Source organism: Galeopterus variegatus, unplaced genomic scaffold (genome assembly GCF_000696425.1).
Source record: "Galeopterus variegatus unplaced genomic scaffold, G_variegatus-3.0.2 Scaffold723, whole genome shotgun sequence".
NCBI classification, from domain to species: Eukaryota; Metazoa; Chordata; class Mammalia; order Dermoptera; family Cynocephalidae; genus Galeopterus; species Galeopterus variegatus.
Genome location: NW_007726834.1, coordinates 135,866 through 157,648, shown reverse-complemented (window position 1 = coordinate 157,648; position 21,783 = coordinate 135,866). Strand labels below are relative to the sequence as shown.

General features: G+C 47.3%; 1 protein-coding gene across 2 annotated transcripts; it reads left to right on the top strand.

Annotated features, from left to right (window-relative positions):
• Positions 1 to 1,845: 1,845 nt before the first annotated feature.
• Positions 1,846 to 20,234, top strand: FAM117A (family with sequence similarity 117, member A). 2 transcript variants are annotated; one of them, XM_008571800.1, is made up of 6 exons: positions 1,846 to 2,009; positions 12,494 to 12,604; positions 13,036 to 13,170; positions 14,317 to 14,518; positions 15,878 to 16,025; positions 18,993 to 20,234. In XM_008571800.1, exons 4-6 carry the CDS (start codon positions 14,425 to 14,427, stop codon positions 19,291 to 19,293), a joined length of 543 nt encoding a protein of 180 aa, XP_008570022.1. In that variant the 5' UTR covers positions 1,846 to 2,009; positions 12,494 to 12,604; positions 13,036 to 13,170; positions 14,317 to 14,424; the 3' UTR covers positions 19,294 to 20,234. The 2 variants fall into 2 exon arrangements, with proteins under 2 accessions (XP_008570022.1, XP_008570021.1); XM_008571799.1 differs by lacking the exons at positions 1,846 to 2,009; positions 12,494 to 12,604; positions 13,036 to 13,170 and adding an exon at positions 13,198 to 13,281.
• Positions 20,235 to 21,783: the final 1,549 nt, after the last annotated feature.

The window sequence follows — 21,783 nt, the reverse complement described above, 5'->3', positions numbered from 1 at the left end:
GGGAGCGCTGCCACGCTCCCAGCGCCGCACCCTCCCGAGTGCGCCACGGGCTCAGCCCAGTACATTTCATATTGATCAAAATGTATGCAAGAGCTGGCCCTGTGGCTCACTCGGGAGAGTGTGACGCTGGTAGCGCCAAGGCCGTGGGTTCGGATCCTATATAGGGATGGCACGTTTGCTCACTGGCTGAGCATGGTGCAGACCACACCATGCTGAGGATTGTGATCGCCTTACTGGTCCAAAAAAAAAAATTATGTAAATTCTTAAATGAATTTGGAGAATGTAGGTAATATTGTTAGTGTCTTTTAAATTATTATTCTGGTAAAATGTAAATAATGTAAAATTTACCATTTTAAACATTTTAAGTTTACAATTCAGTGGCATTAAGTACATTCACAGTGTTATGCAGCCATAACCACTATCCATTTCCAGAACTTTTTCATCATTCCAAACAGAAACTCTGTACCCATTAAACAATAATTGCCATTCCCCCCTTCTCCTAAGCCCCTGGTAACATCTATTCTTTCTGTCCCTATTAATTTGCCTATTCTAGGTACCTCATATAAGTGAAATCATACAATATTTGTCTTTTTGTATCTGGCATATTTCACTTAGCATCATCTGTATTGTAGCATGTGTCAGAATTCCCTTCCTTTTTGACTGAATAATATTCCATTGTATAGATATATCACATTTTGTTTATCCATTTATCTGTCAATGGAACTTGGGTTGCTTCCACTGTTTGGCTATTGTGACTAATGCTGCCTTGAACATGGGTGTGCAAATATCTCTCCAAGTCCCTCCTTTCAGTTCTTTGGGGGTCTATACCTAACATGGAGTGCTGGGTCATATGGTAGTTTCTATGTTTAACTTTTTAAGGAACTGCCAACCTTTTAGTGTCTTTTTAATGTAAAGCTCTTCAAGTTTATTTATACCTACAGTCCTCAGTTCTTCTTGCTGTGTTTAATATACATATGAATTATCATGGGATTACCCCCAATGTGAAAACATTCTGTTGTGTTTTAAAAAAAAGAGCCTTTATAGATCTTAAGATAGTAGAGTATTTTGGATATGGCCATGGAAAACAGGATCAATCCAGATGATTCCAGAATGCTTACATTTTATCAACAGTTTCATCTTTTACCTTCTCCTAGAAAGCTTTAACCAAAGTAAAAATAAAATGAATTGATATATAATTGCTTTATTTTTAATCTCATTTAGATAGAAGTCAGAGACAGAGGAGAGAACAAAAAGACTTGGATATTTTCCTAAACTGGATTCCTCAATCCTGCATAGTTGAAAATAATTACATTGTTTTCTTCATCTCAGTCACCTAGATTCCCTGGAGCTAACTAGTCCTGAAGGAAGTATGAAGAGTCCTTCAGTTAATTGGGTTGAATTTGTGCTGTGCATAAGAGCCCTGCAATGGGTGCTGGAGGGAGGAAGAAGGGCAGGAGATCAAAGATGTAAGAAAATTTGGGTTTTGTCCACTTAGAATTCCCTCTTTAGTGATGGGCAACAGTGCTGCTCTCAGGAAACTCATTGTGGAGACCTAGGAGCTCCCAGTTCACAGTCCATTAGGAACAGGAAAAAGGTGAGGACATTTATAAAGTGACCCCTAAGTCCAAAGTAAAGTGGTATATACTGTTTCCAGTGATAAAGCCTAGCTGGTAAGTCAGGAAAGCTCTTGTCAGACTGCGTGTGCTTTTGCAGGCTGCTACAAATTCTTTCAGGAGTGAGGTGGATGTAAGTGAAGATGTGGCAATCAGAAGAGAGTTGGTTGCCATGTCTCCTTCCTCCATGCTGATGTCAAGGTGTATGGGCTGTGCTCTCTTCCAGCCAGCGTCCCATGTTCAGTGGCCCCAGAAAAGTCAGTGTGTAGGCCTCAGCCACCCCAGGTCCGACGTACGTTCTCCCTGGACACCATCCTCAGCTCCTACCTTCTGGGCCAGTGGCCACGAGATGCTGATGGGGCCTTCACCTGCTGTACCAATGACAAGGCCACCCAGGTAATGAAGCTCTCTCCTAATGGGATAAGGGATAAGGATGGGGCAGGAGGTTGGCCGCGGAGGCTTTGGTCTACTTATCTACTCTCAGTCATTGAAATGATTTGTCCTGGGTTTGGGTTGTGCATATTCACCATGTAGCTTTTCATCTCATAATATTTACCAGCTTGTTGTTATTGTTGTTTTGGTAAACTTACATGAAAATGAGTTTGCATTCCACCTGTCTGGTGGAAGAGAGAAGTCAATCTGGATTTTTCAGTTTGGCTTTGAGTATTCATGTGTAGGTAATCAACAGCTGGCTTTGGAATTTATCCTAGGTTTTAAAAAATGAGATTTACCTTGCTAAAATTAAACTGGGGCCAACATTCAATTGAGTTTACAATCCCAAGACAACCGGAAGAAGGGGCCAAAAAGTGTGCTCAGCCAAAATAGATCCCATTGGAGTAATAGGAGTGGAGAGTTCTCAGATAATGGAGAGTTATTCCTTGGCAGCAACCCAGCCTAGGATTTCAGTGGACCCATTTGAGTCCTGTGGAGCCCAGGTTCCTCTCCATCAGTATTTTTCTTTCGGACAGTCTTTTCATTAAGAATCTAAGCTTGGAAGGAATTTTCACAGATCTCCAGTCCATTTATCAGTTTTTGGGTAAGATAGTATTAGCCTGAGCAAAAAGTCATCTCACACATGATATGATACAAAGTTATTTCTTAATCTGATTCAGGACTTCAACGTTCTTAGCAGTTAAACTGATGGGCAAATCTCCTTTTGATGCAGCTTTAACCCATTCCTGTTTAACTTCAGAACAAATTAGTTGTTCTTAGATAAAGAGAAACAATGTAGAAAACACAGTAGGCTGAGAGTCAGCCCTTCATTCTGGGTAATTTTGGGTGAGTCAGCTCTTCCTTTGCAAGCAGGGTGGAGTGTGCCTACTCTGCCTACTTGTAGGTGACTTGATGGCCAAGTGATGTGTGAAAGTGCTCTGTGCAGGTCACTTTACTCTTCTGGGCATATCATATCAGTTCCTTATTTTTTATTTATTTTATTTGAGATCTGTTTTTCATATGTTTCTAGTGAATGTTTGAATGCTCTGTACTGTTCTTGGCATGTTGAAATGGAGAATAAGGAAATGAGGACAAGATTTGGCTTCTAGGAGTCTGGATTCCAGTTCCATGAAGGCCAACAAGTAGACAGCCAAGGGATAAGAGGGGGCCAAATGTCTGGCAAAGGTTAGAGGAGGGTAATTCTCATGGGAATACCCCATCTTGAACTAAGAAGAATTTGCTGTATTTAAAATTGATGGCCCTCTTTATATCTATGAATAGAATGAGAAGGGAGCATACACTCCAAATAGCAGACAGAGTGGGCCTACTTCCTGGGAGCCTGGGGCACTGATGTTCCCTCTATCCTTTGAACAGGGCAAGTAGGATAGATTATGCTTTCCCCTTATGGGCCTGAGAGCACACACCCCTTTTTCTTTTGAGGGGAGTGCTCAGTCCAAATAATATGTCTAGTCAAGGAGGGCTTCCTGGAGGAGCAGGTCTTGAGATTGCTTTGAGTATGTAAGCTCATGATTGCATCCACCTTTGTCAGAGGTCAGGCTTCTGTGTAGCCCACCTATCCCCATCCCTGTCATTTCCTGCTGCTGTCCTTCTAGGAAGGCACCATCCCACTCTTGAAATAGCTCTCTCTTTGTCAACTCAAGGCAGGGTTGGCCTTAGATGTTCCCTTGCCGGGTTGAGAGACATGAGCTCTAGGCTGTGTGTTTTTGCTCAGGCTCCAGCTGCAGGCCAGATCTTTTATATAACAAGTCTGGGCTTCTTGCCACAGCAAGACAGAGGTCAGCGATGTGCCTCCGTGGGTCTGGCAAGGCCGAGCCATGCAGCTTTCCTCTTTTCCCTGGGATGGGCTCCAGCCCTCGAGGAACTCTTAGCAACCTGTCAATATTGTGGCTGCAGTCAGGAGGTGGGAGAATTCTGATCAACGTCGGCATCCAAACAAAAATATGCACTCTGTCCAACTTTCATTCCTGGTCTTCTGGGAATTTTCTGCTTCTAGGTTTTGGGCTCTATTTAAATTCCTGCTTGAGCCCCCAGGCCTGGCACAAGCCACCTTCTTCAACACTGGTATTACACTGTGAGGGCCAGAGGCTCTCCTGACATCTCCCTAAATAATTGGATTTCCTTCCCTACTAGCACTGGGATGTCACCCGGAGAGGACTGGAGATGAAGGAGAGGTTTTACTGGGGAGATACAAGGGAGTGTGGGAAAAGGTAGAAGGAAGGGAAGGAGGCAGGATCTACCAAGTCCTTGAAAACTTGTAACCTGTTAAAAATGGATTGATACCAGAACCTTTCCCTAGTTTCTTTGAACTAGAAGGGGGCTATTCCCACCCTTACCCCCACCTTCTACCCTTTCTCTTCTAGCCAACCTAGTGTAGTAGTTTATTTTCTGGTACCTCCACCATAACTGGCAGGCACTCATTACTGCTCTCTTACTTGCCTAACCCAGCCCCTCAACCCCCACCCCAAACCAGCAGCCAGATTATGTGTTTGGAGACCACATCAGCCTGGCACTCCGAAGGGCATGCCTCACAGTGAGTCAGAAGCCATAGTTATGGTTTAGGCTAAGCAGCTTCTTCCTCTGAAACCCCTACAGGAGGCAAGGGTTCTGCCCACTCCAAGAAAGTTTCAGACTTGGGCAGCAAGCACAGAACACCTGCCATTTAGAGAGCTGGGCATGCTGTGTACTTGAGGCTTCTCCACAGGGCAGAAGATGGAGCTAATAGCTGTCAGTTTTTGAACATATCCCTGTACTGTCAACAATCCCAGTATTCCCTTCCTGGCTGTGTCTAAAGCTCTTAGGCAGGTACAAATGATAAAGGACAATCTTCAGGCAATTTACAGTCTGACATGGAGAAATGGGTACCCAAATAATTGGGGCAAAGGAAGAAGAGGAGTGTGGATGGATCCTATTTGGCAAACTGGATGTTCTAGGAAGGAGGAGGAGGGGTGAATGTAGTAGTTGGGGAAGAAGTGCTGCATGTGAGCCAGGAGGAACAATAGGAGAGGGATGGCCAGGTCTCCCAGAGACTAGCCTGTTACCTGCAAGGAAGAGTTTAGAGTAACTTCCAGGAAAGGCTGGGAAGGCTCCAGTGCAGATCACCATCATCTGCAGGTTTCTTTGTGTCTTGCAGGACTTTATCAGGATTCCCTAGGTCTATCTGAATATGTTTTCCCCTCTCTGGACCACCCTCCCCTAAGTCAGTTGGTAAACCAGAGCTGGCCACCAAGTGCTTTGGGCTGGCCCCTCCTAGTGGCTGGGCCCGGGCTTGGGCCAGTGATGGCAGCACATACTGGTGGCTGTGGTCTCCCCTCTCTCTTTTTGCTGTGCAAAGCATTCGAGTCTTCTCATACTCTTCTGAAGGGAGGAAGTGGCTTCACCACAGCTGCAATGACTGTTTGAGCAAAGTTCCCCTGCTTATATCTTGTCAACAGATGGGAACCTGGTACCTGCCCTGTGCAGCCCCACCCCATTCTACTCATCCCCAGCCCTGATTCCGCTGCTTTCTCCAGGTGAGGTGGGAAGCCTCTATTATGCAATTTTTATTTTTCTTTAGCCTTGACTTACTTTTTTGAAAAAAAAAAAAAAAAAAACCATCGCTTAGGTCCTTGACAAACCTCATGGAGTGTCATGAAGGTCAGAGGCAGAGATGGGCGTGCTGGTTGGGAAGACTTCCCTTTCTGTATCTTTTCCCTACCTGTGTGCTGTCCTCCCCCTTTTCCCAAGCCAGTGCCTCCACATTCAGTGATGACACACAATTGAGTCTGGCCATCGTGGGCCTTTTTAAAATGTTTTTCTCTGTGGGTTTGGGGGCCTGGGCACATTGCCTATTTTCCAAACTGGCAATCAGGACCAGTTGCTCAGCATATGGTGTGACAGCAGCACTGAATATTTGAAAACGGGACCATGATGGAAAATCTGAGGGTTGCATAGTCACTGTAGGGCCAGAGATGGTGGCCTTGGCCACCTGCAGCCAGAATTCTCAGTGCTGGCCAGCGGACCACCCTCAGAGCCTTTTCCTTCCTTTTGGTTTGGCCAGAGCCCTAAGGGACTGATTCCCTGCTGAATTTTAGTTCAACATGTAGTTACTGACCATCTACACCAGGCCAGGCACCATGCTGCTCTTTGCTTCCGCACAAGTATAGTGGGTTGTGTTCTCAGAGTCCAGTCTAGCTCTGCATGTGGAGCTTGCTCAGGTGCCAAGGTCACTGGACACAGCGAAGGCCAGCAGCCTCTGGTCATGGAGTGCAGGTAGAAAAGTAGTTGGTTAGGGGGCCGAGAAAAAGGTTCCTGTGTGGAGGGTTTTAGCTCCATCCTGCTCCTCCTCGTTATAGTAGGCGGCTCTTTGGGAAGCTGTCGCCCACCCCCATACCCAGTTACCCTTCCACATGTTGCTCTGGGATCTCAGAATCCCAGGTAAGACCTCCTTGGTCTAACCATGTCCAGTTGTGCACAACCTAAGTGTCATCTGCACACCTGGCTGATGCCACTCATAGTCCAGTCCTGCTTCTACCTTACCTATTCCCCCAGGCTGGGGTGTTAAATGAGTCTGTTCCAGTGCAGAAGTCCCTGTGACAAACATGACATTTTTAGCCTGCTGAGCTCCAGTGCTACCCTGCTTCCAAAGGGTCACCTAGAATGACTATGAACAGTGCTGCCACACAGCATGGCTTGACACCTATTGTGGCCAAAAGGGTAGTACTATGCAGGGTAGCCCTCCTCAGCTGTGACTTTTCTGTGCTCCCAAGGGACCTTGGTTGAAACCTCCATGATGAGACCCAAAGAGGAGAGTCCTGTCCATCCAGGAACACTGAAAATAAGGGGGGCATGGTCCCCCCTCCTGACACTCCCAGCTCACACCTACATACACACCTGCCTGGCATTGACAGCATGTAAACAGCTTCAGACACAGGATAACCTACCATATGAGGTTCCTGAGGCTGCTTTAACAAATTACCTCAAGCATAGTGGATTAAAACAAGAGAAATTTATTCTCTCACAGTTCTAGAGACCAGAAGTCCAAGTTCACTTTCACTGGATTGAGATCACAGTGTTGGCAGGGCCACACTCTTCATTTTCCAGCTTCTAGTGGCTGCTGGCATTCCTTGGCCTGTAGCCACCTCCAATTTCTGCCTCTGTGGTCATATTACCTTATTCTCTTCTGTGTATGTCTAATCTCCCTCTGCCTACCTCTCACTTACAAGGACACTTATAATGGCATTTAGGGCCCACTGCGATGATCCAGGATAATCTTCCCATTTTAAGATTCTTTTTTTTTTTTTTTTAAAGATGACCGGTAAGGGGATCTTAACCCTTGACTTGGTGTTGTCAGCACCACACTCACCCAAGTGAGCCAACCGGCCATCCCTGTATGGGATCCGAACCCGTGGCCTTGGTGTCATCAGCACCGCACTCTCCCGAGTGAGCCACGGGCCGGCCCCCGTTTTAAGATTCTTAATCAAATCTGCAAAAACTTTACCATGTAAGGTCACATTTATAGGTTCCAGGTAACATTTATAGGTTCCTGATATCTTTGGGGGGCAGTTTTTCAACCTGTCACATGTACTGACCTCATCTTCTGTACTCTGCCCTGGTTCACTCTGCTCCAGCCACACTGGTCTCCTAACGTCCTCAAACACACCAGGCTCACTCCTGCCTCAGGGCTTTTGCACTTGCTGTTCCCTCTGTCTGGATCGTTCTCATCTCAGATTTCACTCACCTTCTTCATGTTTTTTTTTTTTTTTTAAAGAATAGTGCTTTATTGAATAAGTTTTATTCAGCTTTCATGATTTTTTTAAAGATGACTGGTAAGGGGATCTTAACCCTTGACTTGGTGTTGTCAGCACCACGCTCTCCCAAGTGAGCCAACCGGCCATCCCTATATAGGGATCTGAACCCGTGGCCTTGGTGTTATCAGCACCACACTCTCCCAAGTGAGCCACGGGCTGGCCCACCTTCTCCATGTTTTTATTCAGATATCGCCTTCTCATTTTGGACCTCTCCAACATTTCAAGTTGTGTCCCCCATGCCCAGCATTCCTATCCCCTCTCTTTGCTGTATTTTTCTCTTTAGCACTTGTCACTGTTTAAGCTGTGTCCCCAATTAGAACATAAACTCAGAGGAGACAAGGATTTTTATTTTGTGCACTGTTGTGTCCCCAGTACCTGGAGCAGTTCCTGGCACACAGTATGCATTCATAGCTATTTTTGAATGTGTGAGTGATGTATACCCTGGGCCCATCTGCACAGAGGAGACACAGAGCTAAGGAGCCATCAGCATGAGGTGAACAAGTTGGGAAAGGCTCCCTGACGGGAAGACTGGGAATGGTAGGGCAAGCCATCTTAGATGGGGAGACCAGGCTTAGAGGTTAGGGGGTAAGGTAAGAAAAAGGAGATGGAGAAGGGTTTGCCTGGGTAGGACAGAGAGCCAAGTATAGAGAGAGAGTCTGTGGGATAAAGGGTCAGATGGTGATATCTATGGCCAGGGGGTGAGTGTTGAGACAAAGCAATGGCCTTGGTAGTTTACACAGAGTAGGCAATGGTTGAGGATGTTGCTGAGCAGAGAGAGCTGGGGTGAAATGGATAGAGAGAAGATGATCCTAGCTCCCATGATCTTCACGTCCTTTCTTTTTTTTTTTTTTTTGTCCTTTTTGAGACCGGCCGCACTGCGCTCAGCCATTGAGCGTTGTGAGCGCACCGGTCATCCCTATATAGGATCCGAACCCGCGGCGGGAGCGCTGCTGCGCTCCCAGTGCCGCACTCTCCCGAGTGCGCCACGGGCTCGGCCCTTCACGTCCTTTCTAAACCCTATGCTAGCCTACATATCTCCTTCCACCCCCTCACGTGTTCCAGAAGAAAGAAGGTAGAGTTTGCAAGAGATGGCAGCCTGCATGTGTGGCTGTTTTTCCTACTTCGCGCCATCCACCTGTGAGTTCAGTATGTTCTGGTAGGAGGGAAAATGGGCATCGTCACCTTAGCTTCTGTCATCCCTCCTCTATAGCCTCTGCTACCTTTCCAGGGACAGCAGACTTCTGTGAGATGCAGTGGTTTGATCAGCAGAGCTAGTAATCTATAGGGTTGGCTGTGGAGCCCTGGCAAGGGAGAACTGTTCATGTGTCTGCTGGGCTGAAGGGGCTATGGGAGAAATGGGCTTCCTCACTCACTTTTCAGTATGTGCAGAAGCCTTTTTTGAGGTGCTCTCTGATAACACCTTGCTTTAGAGAGACACAAGCATGTGGAAGTAGACCAGCTGCTTGGTCTTCATATACTGTCAGAGCTTCACCTCTAGGGCTTTGGGGTTTGTGCCCAAGATATGGTCCTGAAGGATGTGCTACCTGTCCTTTTCTGAAAGGAGGGAACTGTGGGAGAATGGCTCTCTGGATGTCCTCTTTGTGATGCTAACATCAGGACAAGGAAGTTAGGGCATTGTCTCACCCTGGCTATGTCGCACAGCTCAGTACATACATGTTCTGATCAGTGGGCAGCTGGGAGAAGGAAGAGTCAGGGAGACTTAGTCCCCAGTGGCCTCTCTCTGCTACAGCTGTCACACATGGCAGTCCACTCTTACAGTCCTGTTCATGCTGCCCCCGCCCAGCTCCTCGTAGCAGCTGTTGGGTGGTGAGTAGTTGTTTTTCCTCCCTTATCCTCCCCCTTTTCTGTTTGCAGCAGCCTCTTGAGGGAGGTCAGCAGATCTCTTGGAGGAGATGGTTCCCAGGCCCTTGTGCCTTTGGCAGCTTGTGCAAAGAAGTTAGAGAGGAACGGGTTCCACTGGAGCATTCCCCCCAGGCCCCCCCTTGGAATGGAAGTAGGGATATTGGTGGTGGGAAGGGATCTGGGCCTCTTGGCTTCATGCTTAGAGCCAACAACTTCCTCCCTTGGGTGGGGGCTCAGGAAGTGGTTCTACAGCTCTCCCTGCCTCCATTCTGGGCCCTCAGTCTTCCATGCAGGCGGGAGGGAGGGTGGCAGACTGAGAGCCCTGTTCTCCCAAGGGGCAGGACAGGGCCCAGGAGGAGTAGTGATAAGGCCATAAGGGGTCAAAAATCAGGGCTGGGTTCAAAATTCTGGCCTCTTCCTTTCTGAAAGTGTGTCCTCCCTACTTGGTTTGGGAGAACTTTAGGGCCCCCAACACCTATTCTGTGTTCGGGGAAAAATTAAGGAACAAGTTTGAGGCATTGCACGATACAGGAGTCTCCTGCTTTGCTGAGGGGACCTATGTTGACCTTTCTCCAGTTTTACCACTTAATAATTCCTTAATGGAGTCCTGTCCATCAACTTGTTTTCATTGGGCTCCTAGGAGCTTGAGCCTGTGCTAGCCACACACAGGGTGAAAGAATAAAGAATGCCAGTGATTCCCTGAGGCCAGGCTCTTTTGGAGCTGGTTGGGATAGGAAGGGCAATACTTGTTGTCACCATTGGGGAGCATCTGGAATACACACATAAAATTCATAAAAGAGTAAAGAGGAGGTTGGCCCTATCGAGTCATCAGAGAAGGTTTCCTGGAGGATGTGAGTTGGTAAGGAGGCAGTGCAGGTTGAGAAGCCTGGAACAAAACAGGCTGGGAGTTTTCAGGAGGTTGATGAGCAGGTGAGAGAACCTTGAAAGGGCCACCACCTCTACCAGGAAACTGTCTGCTTCCCCAGTGCCTGCCCGAGAAGCTGCCGTAACTCACTATGTTTCTCCCCCTGCAGACCCCTCTGTCCTGGCAAGAGCTAGAAGGTGAGCAGGCCAACTCCTGCACACATAAGCGCTCAGCATCCTGGGGCAGCACAGACCACCGGAAAGAGGTAACTGCCCTTTCTGACTGCCCGGCTAGGCAAGCTGCCTCTTCGTCCCCCAGCACCAGGTGATGCATCTGCTCCAAAGTGGAATCATGCTCCTAGTCTCACTTGCCTCCTCCTAGCCTTTTCCTGATGAGATGGCTCCTTCAATGCGACTCCCCCCACTCCTTGTGGTCAGTTCTTAGGGGAGCCCAGACCCTCCTGTTAGGGAAGGGCTTGGCCAGTGACTGCTGGCACAGGGTTGGAACCACTGTTATTCTCACTTTACTTTGAGGTTGGATCCAGATAAGCAGCTCAGAGGCTGGGGGAAGACAGGGAGTGAGTTCCTGGGATTTGGGAGCCCTCAACTTCATTTACTACTTAACTATTCATCCAGCCTGATTTTTAAAAGAGAAAAATAATGATGTGTTCCCAAACACATTTTCCTGGCCCTCCCTCTCCTTCAGGAGGGCTAAAGTCATTGAGGCTGAGTAGAGAAAGCCAGGCTAGAATTCCAGGGCTCCCAAACCAGCTCCTCCTGAGAGGAACAACTTGCTAGGACTCACCCTCAACCCCTTTACAAGAGGAAGTTGCTTCTGCTCTCCTTGTTACAGAAAACAATGAGAAAATATGAAGGGGATGCACTGTGAGTGTAAGACTGGGGAAATAAATATTTCGGTGATCAGAGTAAGCAAGTTATTCACACTAAGGGTGGGGAATCACGGTGTGAGCAATCCACAACATTAAATCTGACAGCACTTCCTTCTCGGCTACATTCATAAATGGCAAGGCTAAGAGCAGCAGATCTACTCTCTGAATTCCATTTCGTTTAGGCTCATATTTAACTAGCTCTGCATCTCCTGAGCATTTGCCAGATGAGGGCAAGAAGGTCCAGAATTACAAATGTGACAGGGATAATATTCAAAATTATTGATGATAACTGTAATTGTTCCAGGATATGGAAGTCAAGATGAAATCTGATATTCCTCCTTGAAAGCTTATCCTTATTTGGTATAGTCTCCTTTAAAATGGGTGAGAATAGGGCCGGCCCGTGGCTCACTCGGTAGAGTGTGGTGCTGATAACACCATGGCCACAGGTTCGAATCCTATATAGGGATGGCCGGTTAGCTCACTTGGGAGAACGTGGTGCTGACAACACCAAGTCAAGGGTTGAGATCCCCTTACCGGTCATCTTTTAAAACAAACAAACAAACAAATTTTAAAAGTAAAATAAAATGGGGGAGAATATTTTCATCCTTCTTGATCTCGGGGCTCTTGAGATAGTTGCGCATGTACGTAGAGGAGTGAACTGCCATCAGCATTGAGAAACGTCATCTTCCATAGCTATTAATAGAGTAGTATTCCATGCCTTTGGAATCTCTGAAAGACAAAATGGTTTCAGTGTTGCGTATTTTTAATTTTTTGGAAACTGATCCATCTAAAGAAGGCATGGTAATTCAAAAAATCAAATGGTCTAGTTAGGAAGGTATCCACCTTGTTTGAGGAACCTATCATCACATTGTTTACCACTGAACTATTTTGAGATGGAAGATTAACTTCCATCTCCCTTTCATGTATCTTCACGGGCCTCTGGCAGGGGCCACACCTGGGAGGAGGGGCCTGGAGAACTTTTGCTTGGCATCACAGCCTCTCCTCCCTGTCTCTGGGCTGCTAGATCACCAAGTTGAAGCAACAACTGCAGAGGACGAAGCTGAGCCGCAGCAGCAAAGAGAAGGAGCGGGGCTCCCCACTCCAAGGGGACCACGCAGTGCGGGGAGCACTGAGGGTATGTTTTCTCCTCTGACCCTCTCCCCATTGTCTTCCTCCATGGTAGACTCCCCTGTGTGAGCAGAGCTGTCTTGGGTCCTGCAGCTCCTGAGCCTTACTACATTGCATGCTTTGTGAAACTTTAGTCCAAACTTGGACTTGAGGAGTGACATTGGAAGGGCTTCTTGCTGTTCTGAATTTTCTCTCCTCTACCCTTACCCCTGTACAATTGAGGCAATGACTCTGAAAGCACATGCTAGACCTCTCAGAGCTGCAACTTCTGGAGAAAACCCCACTGAAGGGGCCGATGGCAATTTGTGACTATCTCCAAATCATCCTTTATTCATTTGGTTCTGCTGTGTAGACATGACCACTGCCTCTGGTCAGAACTGACAACTGCACAGTGCTTGGTGGGGTTGCACGTGACTGCTTCATTTGCCTCCTCCTCAGGCGTCCCCTCCCAGCTTCCCCTCGGAGTCCTCTGTCCTGCGACTCAGCCCCTGCCTACACAGAAGCCTGGAAGGACTCAACCAAGAGCTGGAGGAGGTGTTTGTGAAGGAGCAGGGTGAAGAGGAGCTGCTGAGGGTGAGTGGCGGCCACGCCCTGAGTGCGCTGACCCCGCCTCTCACCGAGCCTGCACGAGGGGACGTGGGAGGCTTGCTCTCCAGAGCCTCATGGGCTGTGGCTGCATAAACGGTAATATACAAACTCGAGCCTGCAAAAGGAACGAACACAAATGGAGTTTATTAGTCTCCAATGGACTTAACCACAGGGACAGCAGAGATAAGTGGGTGTAACTGGAGAAAGCTTTGGAGTGGTGATTAGAAAAAGGAGCAAGGATTGGCAGAGGAGGGTCCCCAGCTGCGAGGAATGGGCTGGACATCATTCTTCAGCCAAATTACCAGCTCGCCGTTCCCTGCATCCTTGGCACGAGCACCCACCAGTGCCTCGGTTCATGCCGCCTGTAATACTACTTCCCTCCCTCCATCTCCACCTGGTGACACACATTCATCCCTCTGCCTGGTTGCCCCTGTGCAGCCTTCTCCCCAACCCACTCCCAGGCTGAATTACAGCTACCTTTTCTGTACTCAGGCACATTTTTATACTGACAAAGTATAATTGGGGAATGCCAATTGGGTGGTATTAATATAATTCTAATGGGCATACTCCCCAGTTTATGATTTAGCTGCTGGTTGATTTTTAATCTGATTATACTATATGTAGGATTTTATATACACCCAAACACATGCACACAATTTGGTGAGCCATGGGTACAAGTACCACTGAATGTTTAAAAAGGGCAATCAAAGAAAAAAAGGTAATCATCTGCAGACTTGTCCTGCAAAGGCTTACAGTACTTACTGTGTCCTGGTGGTTTGTCCCTATTGTACCCCCTGCATATATTATTCATCTTTGTGTTTCCAGAGCCCAGCACGCAGAAGGTCCCTGCCCCCATGAGGCTTATAGCCTGGTGGGGATGACACATCGATCAAGCCGTACAAAAGAATATGTGATTATAAACTGGACTGCAGGTGCCCTGAGGGAAAAGAACAAGTGCAGTAGGAGAAGCAGGAGGGGTTTCTCCTAGATTGAGGGGTAGTCAGGGAAATAAATGGCTTTGGGAAGTGGTGTTCTGAATAGAGGACAAGAAGAATGTCAGGGGCCCTCTGGGTCACTGCAGTACCGCAGGCTTGAAAAGCCCCAGGGCTGAGAGTCTTTCTTCCTCGTCAGATCCTCGAGATCCCTGATGGGCACCGGGCCCCTGCCCCTCCCCAGAGTGGCAGCTGTGACCATCCCCTTCTCCTCCTGGAGCCTGGCAACCTTGCCAGCTCTCCCTCCATGCCCTTGGCATCCCCCCAGCCTTCTGGCCGGGCCAGCCATGAGGAACACCGGGGTGCTATCGAGGAGCTGGCATGCGTCCCCAATGACAAAGGTGAGTCGCGAGGCTGAGGCAGCAGAGTGGGCTACATCCCTTTTCCACCTCTAACCAATTTCAAGCCCAACATTATTACCTACTAACCAACTAGAATAGCTTTATGAGTCATCTTTATTCTGCAAATTATACCAATAATAATATGGTTCTTTTTTTTTTTTTAAAGATGACTGGTAAGGGGATCTTAACCCTTGACTTGGTGTTGTCAGCACCATGCTCTCCCAAGTGAGCTAACCGGCCATACCTAGATAGGGATCCGAACCCGTGGCCTTGGTGTTATCAGCAGCACACTCTCCCAAGTGAGCCACGGGCCAGTCCCTATAATATGGTTCTTGACATAATATTCGCATTTACGGTTTATAAAGTCTATGCATCTATACTTTTATTTAATTGTTACTGGAATCCAAAGAAGCAATCCCTCCTATCCCATTTTTTGGCCAGTCCAGCATGCTATAGTAGAAAGCCAGTGAATTTAGATGTCTACTGTACTCATTACCAGCAATAGATTGCAAGGTGATTGCGAATGATACAAAATAAGAGAATGTGTTTCTTGCCCAGGGTCACACAGTTTGACCCAGACTGAAACCCAAAATTTCTGACTCCAAATCTCTACTTTTGTGTTCCCTGGCTGCTTCACGAAGAGAATGAGACATGATTCCTACCTCCTAATAACGATCCCTGCATTATAAGACACTGTTGTCTGCATCATCTGATTTGACTCTCACAGCAACCCTGTTAGGTAGGATGGTCAAGGGCATGATCTAACAATACACAGAAGTAAATGGAGCATAGAGTAAGAAGGAATACACGTGAGATAAATACAGATAGAGTCAATATTTGCGACCTAAGCAAAGTACATTTGCTGTGTAGAAAGTGAGAGGAATTTTATCCTGCAAGTGGGGTTGAGTAAAGATTGCTTCTCTGAGTCAGTACCAGAGTTCTTCCTGGAGGAAGGGATAGATTTTAAAGACTGTGGAAAGGAAGAAGCTGTGGTATGTTGGCTGGCAAAGGGTTGCAGTCTTGGAAGAAAGCAGAGAGAGACAGCATTTAGGATTCCTTTAAGGCTGAGCTTTGGAGTTTCAGTCCCAGCCTACTTCCTGGGAATACAGAGTTGGTATGCACCTTATTTTCCCATCCATTCAGCTATGCTTTTTTATTCTTTTATATGCTATGTATTTTTGTAAGCTGCCTCAAACGTTTTTTTAAGGTAAAGTATAAACACACAAACGATTAGCATAACCATTGCCACCTACCTTACCATGTGTCTCCCAGCCTCACTCTTGCTACCCAAGGCCTGAGCTGTGGAGAGTAGAGGCCTTCCCTGCATCCCCACTGGACTCAGCTTTGCTCTGTTTGCAGTCTCCTCTCCAGGCCACCACCTCCTCGAAGATGGCAGCCCCTCTCCAGTCCTTGCGTTTGCTGCCTCCCCTCGGCCCAATCACAGCTATGTCTTCAAACGCGAGCCTCCAGAAGGCTGTGAGAGAGTGCGTGTGTTTGAAGAGGCCATGTGAGTACATCAAGTGGACAGGGCATGGGAGGGAGGCGCAAGGTGGAGGGGGAGCCCTATGTTATTCCACCTGACAGGCCCTTCTTCAGTCTTTGCACTCTCTCTTGTCATAGAGGTGTTGTCACCTTTAGATTATCAGCATTGCAGTTTTTCCACGATCAAACTTGTTGACATTACCTACTCTGAGCACTTAAATCTTTGCTTATCATTATCTCCATAGAAACCTGCTCTCTGCCCACATGCCAGCCACAAGCACAGCAGGAGCTGGAAAGAAAATATATCTGAAACCTAAGCCCTTTGTTTCTTCTATTTTTTTCCATCCCCGAGGAAGGTGTGAGAATTTGCTAGACCGTAATCAGAGAGAGAGAGAGAGAGAGAGAGAGAGAGAGAGAGAGAGAGAGAGAGAGAGGGAGAGAGAATGTACTAGTAGTTCTCTTCACTCAGCTATTGGAGGTGTTGCACCCCCACTGCAGTAGAATGGGGAGCCTAAACATCTCTCCAGTTGCTTCGGAGTCAAGTCTTCACCCTGTGGCTGTAGTGGCTCAAAGTGTCATGAACTCCCAGAAATGTCCAGTCCTTACAAGTAAAGACTGTGGAATATTCCTAAACCAGATTGGATAATACAGAAGCCTTTCTTCTGGTGATTTCTTTACAATTCCCTCCCATTAGCAGAGAGAATTGAGAGCCAACCTTTCCATTTGCCTGCCCTTAGCAGGCACCATAGAGCTCATTTCATTTTCCCCTGCCAGATTAATACTTCCCCTGACAGATTCACACTGGAAGTTGTGGTTTCAGTGGCAGTCAGGAAATTCAGTCATGGTGTGTGAGTGAAGATTTAGCTGGGGCTGGGTTCTGGGTGTTGAGGGCACCATTTGCATGTGAAATGAGAGGATAACCCACGGTGGTAGTCAAAGGTAAAAATATAACCCAGAGTAAGAGTGACAGAGAAAGCTGTAGTCACCAGGGGTGGTGTCACTATCATCACTGTTACCTGGTGTCCCTTCAAGACCCCTGGGTCCTTTGAGGACTTGTAGGAGGAAGAGGCCAGACCTTGTAGCTTCAGCAGACTCTGAGCTCTTGCTCCCTCTCTCAACCCACATTATAGTTGAGTAATTACAACCCGGAAATGCTGGTGGAAATTAGGCTGTTCCTTGTCTTGAGATTGTCATGGACTTGTAGTGCCAGAAGAGGCCTAAAGGCGTACCATCTCATCCTGCCTCGCATTAACACATTAAGAGAGATGGTGATCCATCCACTATTTTCTAAGATATCTTGGGATTGAAATTCTGCAGCTCATTGGGGTCTCTTTATTTTATCAACTTCCCTTTTGGGAAGTTCTTGTGCTTAGCGGCTTTTTTTGGCCCATTTTCCTAGCTGCTGACCCCTCTAAGATCGCCTGGATTTCCCAGGCAAGGATCGAGCCGTTGAGGGTTATACTGGTTGTCTCATGTTCTTTGAGAGCTGCTTGGTCTCCTCTTGGTCACCTTCCTCACATGTACACACACACACCCAGAACATTCCCTCTCCTGCTCATTCCCTACCTTCCTATAAAGTGGGATTCTTTTAAACCCTTCTGCGTCAGGGGACACCTTGCCACTGTGGAGTCTCTGGGACCCCAGGCCTTCCTTTTCACCACCCTCGCCTTCTTCCCATTTTGTGCCAGATCTCTGCCTTCTCCTCACACCTTGCTCTTTTTCCTGGGCTTTGGAATTATTAAAATACTAGAATTAAAATGGTAGTCAATTTACCAATCTGTACACTGAGTATTTTTCTGTGTATATACTTCAATAAAAGGTTGCTTAGCTCAGTCAGAACCCAGTGTTAACAACACCAACGTCAAGGGTTAAGATCCTTGTATCAGACAGCTGCCCCCACCCCATCCCCAAAATAAAAGAAAAAAAAAGAAAGAAAGAAAGAGGGAATTGCTGGGAACCATTAGTGACAGAACCTCACCACCATCCCACATGTTTGTCCTCTCATCCAGAATCCTCACAACCAGAGCATCTCACAATCCTCTAAGCATGGCCAGATAATCTTCTTTTTTATCATAAGGATTCCTTACTCAGGAACTCTCTGACCCAACCTCTTTTTATCCTTCCATTTTCCCTAAATGATCAGAAAGGTAGGGATGATTCTTCCCACATTAAAGATGAGACAGATGTGGCCAAGACCACATGGTGAGTTAGAACCTTGATCTTCCGGTAAGGTTTAGCTGCCTTTTTCATAGCTGTTGCTATCCTTTCCTCCCAGCAAAAGTTTTGAAAATCTTGCCTTTCACAAGTGCTCAAAAATTAGATTCTTTAAGCCAATGGATTTCAATGGGGGACATTTTTGCCCCCAAGGGGACATTTAGCAATGTCAAGAAACATTTTTAGTTGTCTAACAAAAAGGGTGGGGGAGGGGGTATGGTACTACTGGCATCTAGTGGGTAGAGGCCAGGGATGCTGTTAAACATCCTACAGTGCACAGGACAGCACACCCCTACCCCCACCCCACCCTGCAACAAAGAATTATCCAGCCCAAAATGTCTGTAGTTCTAAGGCTGAGAAACCCTGCTTCAGGCTCTACAGAGCCTTAGAAAGTCACTTTGCCTGGATCTCTGCTTTTAGGTAAGTGGCCTGCCCCCAAAACACTGTTCACTGATGAAATCTTTCAAATGAAAAGATCCCTTGGTCTCCTCCTCCAGAGTCACATTGTCAGGAAGTTCTCCTTCCTGTTTAGCTTCAATCCCTCCTGTTTCTAGCCAAAGTGTATTTACTGTTGTTTAGTCATATTTTTAAAAAATAAAGAGCTGAGGGGCCTAAAGACTGTTTGTAGCTTTATGTTTTTTGGTCAAGTTACCATCCTGTTTGAACAGAGACCCAGCTCCCCTGCCACCCTGACACCGTGATCTCTCTCACCGTTCTCTCACTGGCTGTTTCTCTATGCATGTACGTGTGTGTCTGTGTATCTCTCTCCATCTTCCAGGTCTCCAGGTCCTGACCTGGCCTTCCTGACTTCCTGTCCTGACAAGAACAAAGTCCATTTCAACCCGACCGGCTCAGCCTTCTGCCCTGTCAGCTTGATGAAGCCCCTCTTCCCCAGCATGGGCTTCATCTTCCGTAACTGCCCCTCAAGCCCGGGGTCTCCCCTTCCTCCCGCCAGCCCCAGGCCACCACCTCGGAAGGATCTAGAGGCCTCCAAGGCTTCCCCACTGCCATTTGAGCCATGGCAGCGCACCCCACCATCAGAAGAGCCCGTGCTTTTCCAGAGCTCCCTGGTGGTCTGAGAATCCCTCCCTTTCCCCTTCACCATGGAGACCAGTGCCTTGGTGGCAGGCCCCTCCCTAGCTCCCCTGAGACGGGGGATGGAGGAGCCCTTCCCTCTCGGCCTTCAAGCACTTTCATTTATTGTGTCAAAGCCCCAGGTCCTCTTTCTGATGGACACCAGCCCCTCTGAATATGAGGGGACCTGCCTTTTCCACTAGCAGCTGGGCAGCTCACGACTCACACCTGTGTACCTGCCACTTCCCTCACTTGGTGGAAAACTCACCCAGAAGGTTCTGAGTCACCCTCCCTGGGATGTGAGTCCAAATGACTGTATAGGAGGCCCTTGTCCTTGTCATGGAGCAAACTGGCCGTGATGGAAGGAGAGGGGACGCCACCGATTTTCTTCCCTTTCCTCCTCAACAGACACAGAAGAGGAGACCAGAAGATAGAAACCCCCATCCTCTCAGCCCCCATCCCCATGCCTCCTCATTGGAGGAGCTGACCAAAGCAGCCCTGAAGGGCCATAACACTTGACCAATAAAGCTGCGGGCTGGGGGGGAACCAGGCATTTTCCCAAGTGGCATTTTCATCTCGCTTTCACCCTGACTAAAGATTGTCTTAAGCAGCAGCCCAGCCTGCCCAGCCCCAGGTGGGTAGTGGGGGTGCGGGACAGCTGGCATTCCTCCAGGTGGCAAATGGCAACTCTATACTCTCCACCTGCCCCAGAGCTGGGTTGGATTAGAAAAATGCCTATTTTTCTTGTATCAATGTAGAAACTCTATTTTCTCCCAAAGACACTATTTTTGCAGCTGTTTGAAGTTTGTATATTTTCCGTACTGCAGAGCTTACACAAAATTGAAGAAGAATGTTAATGTTCGAGTTTTCTTTTCTTGTGTTTAGAGGTTGTTTTTTGCAGATCTTGATGTTAATAGACCAAATAAATAAATAAGTATTCCCAGCAGCTTTAGGTTCTATTAAATATGTGGGGTAGGATGGGTGGGGTGGAGATTGAGGATATTGTATTGATCACTTCATCTTTGTCTTCAAGAGAAGGAGCCCTTGGTTAACATTAATTAGTGGATCTGGGTGTTGTATGGATGGACACAGAATTCCTGTCTTCTGGATATCATGCTTGTACTCTACATGGACATATAAGCAGTAGAACTAAGAACAGTCTTCCCAAATGAAAAGTGTGGTGTGTCCTGGAAGTGGGGTGAGGGAGTCATTGGGGAAATTATCCATTCGTGTGAATCTGAAGAAGCCTCCTAGGGAGACTGGATTTCAAAGAGGAAATGAGGGGGACCAAGGGGTACAGTTTGACATTGTGGGTGCTCCCTGCACTGGCAAGGGGATTGAAACCAGGGACTAGCATTCAGGTTGAATCACTTGGCATAGTTTAGAAAAGCTTTAGGCCCTTTCAGATATTCCTCCCATCTCAGTGAGTACCCACAACACAGTGTGCAGCCTTGGAGGGTACAAAGAAACTGATCTTATCCTTTTGCAACATCTCAGCTTTATACTGCTGCACCTGTGAGAGCTCAGGCTTTTGGGGAAAATGGGAATAACTATCCCAGCATTCTGATGGTGTTTTAGAATTTACAAAGCACTTTAACAAGAGACATATTATCCCTATTCTATGGGTGAAAAGTTGACTACCCCAAGGACAGTCATAACAAGTACAATTGTATCTGTCTTATAAGACCTCAGGACAAATTGCAAAGCCAGGTTATTCCCAACTATTTGGCTTGGTAAGCACCAAAAACATATATTAAGTGCTTTACACAAAATATCATTGAAATATGACAACCACTCAATGAGAAAAATGTGATAAGTCCCATTGTACTGATGAGGGAAAGACAAAAAGATTGAACAACTTGCCCCAAAAGACACAGATACAAAGTGGGGGAGCTAGGATTGGAAACCTGATCATTTGAATCCTGTGCCCATGCTTCTAACCACAGCCCTCTCCTGCTTGTTATTAAATTTCCATTAATTTCACATGAGGAAATTTGACTCAGGTCAAGTGAATTGTTTGATGTCCCAGCTGGTAAAGAGGTGGAGCTGGGACTGGAACCCAGGTCTCTCACCCCAGCTGCTATTTGGGGCCCTGGAATCACAGGCTGATTTAGTAGAATAAGCCACCAGGCAAGAGAGCAAATGTGTGGGGATCCTCCGAGACCATGGGCTGGGTACAAACCCTATCTCCTATCCCTTCTCCCTGAAAGATGCCTGGCTTGCCCCCGAAACCTTAGTGAGTCAGGCCGGGAGTGATGGGTGTGGTGCTGCCCAGTGTTTCCTTCCTTTGCCTGAGGCTGTGCCAAAGGAGCAGGCTGCTGGAAAGGAAGGAGCCTCTACCCAGATAGCAGCCCACAGTCCAAACAGGCTTCCTGAGATTTGGGCCATTTACCAAGTGGGGGTTTGGGAGTGGTAGTGGAAAGACCTGGGGTCAATCTTGCCCTAGCAATTTGTGCCAGCAGGTGGAGACCCAACACTTGGATGAGGAAGGGGTC

What these genes read in the sequence shown, in the direction of transcription:
- FAM117A (XM_008571800.1), top strand. Translation starts at nt 14,425, where the DNA reads ATGCCCTTGGCATCCCCCCAGCCTTCTGGCCGGGCCAGCCATGAGGAA. An exon ending in ATGCGTCCCCAATGACAAAG is followed by an intron (nt 14,519 to 15,877) that starts GTGAGTCGCGAG and finishes CTCTGTTTGCAG; the next exon opens with TCTCCTCTCCAGGCCACCAC. An exon ending in CGTGTGTTTGAAGAGGCCAT is followed by an intron (nt 16,026 to 18,992) that starts GTGAGTACATCA and finishes TCCATCTTCCAG; the next exon opens with GTCTCCAGGTCCTGACCTGG.